The sequence below is a fragment of the Mus pahari genome, chromosome 1 (genome assembly GCF_900095145.1).
Source record: "Mus pahari chromosome 1, PAHARI_EIJ_v1.1, whole genome shotgun sequence".
Taxonomy (NCBI): domain Eukaryota; kingdom Metazoa; phylum Chordata; class Mammalia; order Rodentia; family Muridae; genus Mus; species Mus pahari.
This window is the reverse complement of record NC_034590.1, coordinates 10,959,184-10,966,904: the sequence shown is the minus strand read 5'-3', so window position 1 is coordinate 10,966,904 and position 7,721 is coordinate 10,959,184. Positions and strand designations below refer to the sequence as shown.

The 7,721-nt window shown below is 43.0% G+C and overlaps 1 protein-coding gene across 1 annotated transcript in view; it reads left to right on the top strand.

The window, feature by feature from the left end:
• The first annotated feature begins 1,042 nt into the window (after positions 1-1,042).
• The window catches only part of Uri1 (URI1 prefoldin like chaperone), a 61,451-nt gene continuing 54,772 nt past the window's right edge, over positions 1,043-7,721 (top strand). The window contains exon 1 of the mRNA XM_021196656.2: positions 1,043-1,491. Coding sequence (XP_021052315.1) covers positions 1,375-1,491 — 117 coding nt within the window. The 5' untranslated portion in view covers positions 1,043-1,374. The remainder of the gene's footprint in view (positions 1,492-7,721) is intronic.

Sequence of the window (7,721 nt, the reverse complement as noted above, 5' to 3'; positions counted from 1 at the left end):
CTGGTACTTCCATGCTGCCATTGGCGGGAGGCAAGATCAGAGTTTATGACTGTGTTTCAGAGGTTGCTGTATCTGCAGGGAGAGAAATTCACATTTACCATTTTCCCCAATTGTTCCTGCTTTTTCTTTCTTGATGCAAATGATCAAAGGATGTATGTGGACTTGGGAGCTGGGACAGAAGTGGAAGATAGGGGCAAACAGACCCACAGAGGGCCAGAATTTTGCAGGTACCTACCAGCCTGTTCCTATACACACAACACTGAGGTAACAATATCCATGCCTACTGTCCGGGCTTGTGATAATGTTAGGACAAGGCCACAAGGTAGACTAGAGGACTGCCACAAACAGAGGCTGGGGGAGGAAGTGAGTCCAAGAGATTTATTCAGCTCAGGCTGGCCTGGAACTTGCTATGTGTACCAGGCTGGCTTCAAACTCACAGATATCCTGCCTCTGCTTTCAAACTGCTGGGGATTAAAGGTATGCCCCCGCTCCAGCTTCCAAGTTTTAAAATACTGAGTGGAACAGGGATGGGGATTTAGCTCAGTTGGTGGAGTGCTTGTCTATTTGGTCCCCACTGTTAAACAAAACACCAGAATTATAAAATACATGGGATAGAGCAGCAGCTATTCTTGAAAAATGTGCTACACAGTGCATATGTAGTAACATAGTGATATTAATACTGCAGCTTAATATATGTAAGGAAAATTGTAATGTGTACAGTAATTAATACATACGCAAAAATATAGTTGTATATTGTGCATTTTAGCTCATTAAACCACATTAGTTCATTAAAAGGCATGGAAACAGCTGAATTTGATAAAATTAAATGAGCTTATGAAACAGTCTCAATGCTCCTATTAAGTTCCTACCACCACAGGCAGCACCAAGTGAATGGGGACCCACTATCCCGCCGCCTCTCATCCTGTGCAGGGGTTCCTGAGCGCCTCAGCCTCCACCCCACCCGGAGAAACTGTCCCCGCCATAGCCCCGCCCACCAGGGCGGAGCTCCAGAGCTTCCCGGCGTGCTGCGCGGGCGGGGCGAGGGGCGGGGCGTGCGCGGAGGCGCGGCTGTCGCGGGACGCTAAGCTGGGCCCGGTTGCGGGAGAGGAGCGTGGCGCGCCTGGTGTAGGGCCTGCTGCTCCGAGGCGGCAGCGGCGGCGGCGGCGGCGGCATGCGCGTGTGAGATGCGGCCGCGGGTAGCCCGGACGCGAGCGGCGGCCCCCGGGGCAGCGGCGAAAGTGAGCGCGGCCTCTTCAGAGAGAGGCGAGCCGTGCATGAGGGCGAGCGCGCGGGCGCTGGGCATCCGCCGGCCACGCCGTCTCCATAAACACTTGTTTAGGACTTGTTCGCCTCGCTGAGGCTGCGGCGCCGGGCATGGAGCCCCCGTCCGAACCCGAGCCCGAGCCCGAGCCCCAGCCCCTTGCAGAGGCCTCAGCCGCCGCTCCGCTGCGCGCCCCGGAGGTGGCGCGGCTTCGCGAGGAGCAGGAAAAGGTAACAGGCCGCGCTTGGTTCCGGCCCTGGCCGGCTTCCGCATGTGGCCGCGACACTCCGAGCAACCTCTAACGCGGCCAGCCCTCTGCGTGGAACCGAGATCCTCCCACGCGCGAGCTGCGCAGCCTCGGGCCGCGGGGACCACGGGAGAAACTTTTGTCACGTGCATTTGTTGTCTTTTGTCGGTGGCCCTTTGACCTTCCCCGAAAGGGATGCAGGGATGCGGGGATGTGGGGAATACAGAGGATGCAGGGGATAGGATAGTCTGACCCTGAACTGAGAGCAGTTGTTGGGACTAAATAAAAACACGTGTTTTTTTTTTTTTTTTTTCCTTTTTGGTGGTGGGGGGATTACACTGTGAACAGAAGTGATCACTCTCTTTACCCCTTAGCTATTACCTAAACGTTGGTAAAATGCACTCGCACGCGCGCGCGCGCGCGCGCGCGCACGCACACACACACACACACACACACACACACACACACACACACGAGATATCCTTATTTGATTGAGCGTCCAAGTTTGACTACGTTGGTGATGATGCACTTCCTGTGCAATCCCAGCTCTCGGGTTTAGTAGTCGACAACAAGAGAGAAGGCCTTTGTTAAAAATTAACTTTATTAAACGAGGCTTTTTTCTTTCTTTCTTTCTTTTTTTTAAACTACCAGAGGAGAGGAGAATGCTTTGAATCTCCAAATGGGATTTATTTATTTATTTATTTATTTATTTATTTATTTATGTAAGCAAGTGTGAAAATGTCTTGTGGATTCTGTAGGTTTTCAAGTTGATTCTTCTGAAGTGCCTTGAAATTTTTTTAAAAAGCGACAATTTGCTTAAACGCCACATGTTGTATTGCCAGAGTCATGTAAAGGTTTAGGAAGTTGCATAAACATTTGAGAAGCTCTATTTTTCTATATTTAAATATTTTTGCATGTAAACTTTGTTATTTATTTGGAATTTACTCCTTGAGAATTGTACATGCATACAATTAAACCGATTTTGTCCCTTCAACTTAACTCAGGTTCCCTCCCACACATTCCCCTCCAACTTCATGTTCATTTTTTCTTAATATCTCAGTCCAGCTAGTGCTTGCCCATATGTTAGGGTAGAACCATCCAAGGAGCATGGGCACCACAAATTCCACGAGTTAGTCTTTCTCCCTTAGCTGCTGTCAACTTCCAGTAGCTCCTCAGTTAAGGGTGGGTCTCAGGAGCTCCTATTTCATGTAAGCTTGAATTTCTGCTATGAAGCCCAAACTCCTTTTTATTCATGTACCTATGTAAAACTTTTCATGAAACACGGTTACAAAAATGTGCTGAGGTTAACTACATGAAAGTTTTTCCCAGATCCTAAGAAATCCCTCTTGGATTAGAAACCACCTGTTAACAGATTGTAGGAGTCTTTCATACGTTGGTTAGCTCCTGCTGCTGCTGCCTTTATATATATATATATATTTTTTTTTCCATTTTCTCTAATACATAATGCAACTGTTAGATTTTAAACTTGCAGTTCTTAAAGAAGAGTTAAAAAGTTAACCTAGTTTAGTGTAATTTTTTTTAAAAAAGACTTATTTATTTTATGTAAGTATACTGTAGCTTTCTTCAGACACACCAGAAGAGGGCATCAGATCTCATTACAGATGGTTGGGAGCCACCATGTGGTTGCTGGGATTTGAACTCGGGACCTCTGGAAGAACAGTCAGTGTTGTTAACCGCTGAGCCGTCTCTCCAGCCCAGTTTAGTGTAATTAAAATTACAAGACGTATTTGCTTTTATTGATTTATATTTTTATTTATTATGGTTCTAGGAGAGCTGTATTATCAGTCAACTTTTTAATTTTTGAAACACGTTCTTTTTAAGTTGCCCAAGCTGGCCTTGAACTCCCACTGTAGCCCAGTCTGGATTTAAAGCTGTAAGCCTCTAAACTCAGCCTTCTAAGTAGGTGGGATTACCAGTGGCATCAGACTTAACTTCATCTTATTTTTTTTTTTTTTTAAGGAGAAACAGATTTTTAAAAAGGAAAATAAGAAAGGAAGGAAGAAAAACAAACCAAAACCGAGTCCTACATATTGCCTCCTTGTTACTTTTGACAAAAAGAATTGTCCTTTCTCTTCAAAGTGTGAAGTGGCCCAGGGTAGCTGGTATCACTGCTGCCTCTAGCCTATATGGAAAACACTTTTGCTTTCCCAGTGTAAAGTGTGAGTGATGCTGACCAGCATCTTAGCTCCTGTGTGCCCTTTTTAAAAGGGAGAGCCTGGGTTTTATTCTGATGTTAGGGTGAGTGAAATACGAAGGGTACTTTGGGGTGTTCTGAACAGCTTCTTGTAGTTAGTATTATATTTGAGCCTGTCTTGGATGCTAAACCAAATAGGAGACTGAATGTTTTCAGTGGATGTGGACCTCAATACCTTTGTCAGTCTTGACTTATGTTAATGTTAATTTGGCATATAAACTAAATGTGCATTTCTGTTTGGGTTAGGTAAAATGCCTCCCAGTTCATAAGAAAGCCCTTCAGTATTTACTTAACAGACTATTTACATAATAGAAAAATCTGTATTGGTAGACGGGAGATTCACAAGGGCTTATTAACAAGACACGCTGGCTAGATACCTGTGCTTTAATTAGTGTTGCACAGGAGAGCTTTGCTTTGTAAATAGTGAAATAGTAATTTTGTGAGGGACTTTACTTAGGTTTTAAAGCCAACTCATTTTAACAGTCCTGCAGTCTGTGGTATGAAAGTAGAAGCATTTGACATTCTGAATGTTAAGGGAAAAGTGTCACTGTAGCTTTGTATGAGTGGACACTTACTATCCTTTGTCAGCCATAGCCTTTCCCTGTTCATGAGAGGGAACTAAACTGTCAACAGAATGACTTCTTGGTTTGATGGTGGTACCTGCTTTGCTGGCTCTAGCTGCAGAAAGGGATCTGAGTTCCTCACATAGAGGTTTAGGGAGCGAGTCTTACAACCTGGCTTAAGAAGGACTGTAGATAATGTTTAGTTGTTGTTGCCCTTGTTTCCTTGAAATCCCACCAAGTGGTTTAGGCTTTATCCTGGTCTCTCCTTATTTGGTTCTGGTTCATATTGGAACACTGAATCTGAGAAGGAAATTATGACAGCTTGAAGAAAAGGGAAAACAATATGTATGAGCACCATCCCCAGTGAGTGATAGCATCTGAGGAGAATGGTTAGGGTCAGGTCAAGTTTATTAGCACTTTCTCATTTTCATCAACACGGTCAGTGGTGAAACACTCTCAACTCACCCCCCACCCCTCCCTTGTTTTTTTTTGGTTAAAATTATGTTTCTTTTTCTCTTTCTTTTTTTCTTTTTTCTTTTTTTCTTTTCTTTCTTTCTTTCTTTTTTTTTTTTTTTTTTTTTTTTTTTGAGACAGGGTTTCTCTGTGTAGCCCTGGCTGTCCTGGAACTCACTCTGTAGACCAGGCTGGCCTTGAACTTAGAAATCNGCCTGCNTCTGCCTCCCGAGTGCTGGGATTAAAGGCATGCGCCAACACTGCCTGGCTTTGTGTTTATTTCTTTTTCCATTTCTCTTTCTCTTTTTCTTTTTTCCTTCCTTCCTTCCCTCCCTCCCTCCCTTCCTTCCTTCCTTCCTTTTTTTTTTTTTTAAAAAAAAAAAAAAGCCAACGTCTCAGGAGCCATGCTGGCCTTGACCTAGAATGGCGTGAGCTCCTTCCTGATCGTGCTGCCCCAGCCTCTGCCTGAGTCAGTGAGACTGCTTTGCTCCCCCTATCTCTAGGGGCATGTGCAGCCAGGGAGTCTTTAACTGTTAGGTTGGCATTCAAAGTCATGATGGATTTTATTATGGTGTATTTATCCTTCCCCTCCATCCTTTTTTTGATCTGGCAAGACATGTAAGAAGAGTTCCTGTGGTTTTGTTTAGAATGGGAAAAACCTGAATGTCCTACATTGGAGAGTTGGTTAAATAATCATGCATATCTTAAACAGGCATGCAAACTGTAGAACAGTAAGTAGCTGTGATGCGGATCCTGTTTTGCTTAGGCACTTATATAAATACTCATTTTCTATAAAAAACTACCATAGAAGGATGATGGTAGTATTTTACCTAAAAGTTGGTAAAATTAGAAAATTTCAGTTTTCCAATAAAGGTGTTGAAACTTAATTTTTGTGCTAACAAGTTTGTCATAATATCCTTAATTGCTAACCAGTTTCTAAGCAAGAAAATTAAGTATTAGGTAGGTTTTGAATACCAGTTACTTAGGTTTATTTCTTAGTTACTCTAGAGCTCATTAAATTTATCGAAAACATTGCCCAGGTAGTTTCTTTTTATTTTTTTCTTTCCTCCTTAAGGATTTTGCTTATTTTTTTTCTGACAAAAGATAAAAAAAGAGAGAAACTCAGACTATATTTTTATATTTAGTTTTGCTTTTTGAGGCAGGGTCTTAGTATATAGCCCTGGCTGGCTTTGCTAGTGCAGCCCTTTGCCTCAGCTTCCTCAGCACTGAAATCCCAGGTATGCTACCACACTGTGTAGATCAGTGTTGTGAAGTACTTATGTAACATTTTGGTAGAAAGATGTCCACTTGATGGAGTTACTGAGGACTGGGTTCCCTTCTGCCCTATCATGAGTGACAAGACTGTGATGAAGTAATTTGGGCTCCCCTATGCTGCCCCCCCCCCCCAGCAGTTACAAAATTCTGGTGAGGTATTTCAGTCTACTCTATGCAGCTTTCTTGCATGAAAGTCTTGTTAAATTGACTTCTGTCACGATTGGCATTATGTTGGAGTTTTGGCTGAGGCCATATTTCTGGGATAGCTGATTCATATCTCTAGGTACTATTATGTTTTACTAGTGGAGCTATAGTGAAATTTATTATCCGAAAGAACGAGGGTGCAGTGTGATCCCTTAGGTTCATGTTCAGGACAGCAGTACGATTGGGAAGGTCAGTGGGATAATTTCTTTACCACTGAGGGCCTGAAGTAATTATCGCTGGGAATTTGAACTAGTTAATGCTCTCCTTATACCAGAGTCTTGGAGAATTAAATGCAGCAGAAATAAATATTTTAATCTTTTCTTAAAGCAGAACATCTACTTTAGCTTAATGGAAGATTTTCATTTTTGTCTTGGTAAATTCCTGTTGGTTTAAGGAGCTCTGTCAGCCAGGTAGTGCAGTAGTTGGAGCCCACACCATGGGATGCAGCCACTTAACATTTGTTGAGTGTGCCAGCCAGCGTGTTGTGCTGAACTCAGAGTTTCAAATGAAGAGGCCACTGGAGTGAAGACATGCAAAAGGCACATTTACACGTCTGATGATGAGTGATTGATAAGGATAAGCAGAAAGGAACAGGGAGGCGAGGACTGGTGGGGAATGCTCCTTATATAAGTAAGCAACCTGTCAGGCTGTAGTGCAGTTTCATTAAAGCAGAAACCTCAGTTAAGTGGAGGCGAGCCTGTGTGGAAGACATTTTCGAGTAGAGTTTTATGCAACTAGGAGAGAGCCAGGCTGAGAGCACTGGCAGGTCTCTTTACTAAAGGGTTTTGAGTTTTATTTTTGCAAGAGGAGAAGCCATTGGAACACATTTGAGACTTGAGTTCTAAATATCCTTTTGTTCTGTGTGTGTGAAGAAGGGAGGTCCAGGCTCACAGTACAGGGAGTCCATTCCGTTTTGGCCAAGCATTGTGCTGGATATTTATACAGTTGATGTTGGAGTCTTCTTGACTTTCCCAGGTGAACAATTGGGGCTGTTTGTAGTTTTTGCCTGGCCCATCTCATAGGGTATTTCTGTCTTTGATTCTGCTTACATTGCTGTTTGCAGAAGTGGTTATACCAGTTTACATGCCTGCCAGCATGGTACACGGTTCAGCGTCTCTGCATTTTTAATTACTCTAACACCTCTGGTGGTATCCATCTCTTTCATAATTGCTAGTCAGTTTAGTGATGACTGACGTTGATTATCTTTTCAAGTGTATTTGAGCAGTTTTGACTTTTAGCTTTTTCACAGGATAGCTACTGGTTGCTTTTCTACTTTCTGTGGGGGGATAGTTTTCATATTCTAGTTGATTCGTTGTAGCTGTTTATACATTTTTGATACGAGTGCATTTTCAGGTATGGATTCTAAATTTCTTGCTGGTCTGAGGCTTGAGTTAACATTCTGTAATGTCTTTTGATGACCTTGAATTCTTTTTTTTTAAAAAATTATTTATTATTATTTTCTTTATTACATTTCAAATGCTATCCTGAAAGTTCCCTATACCC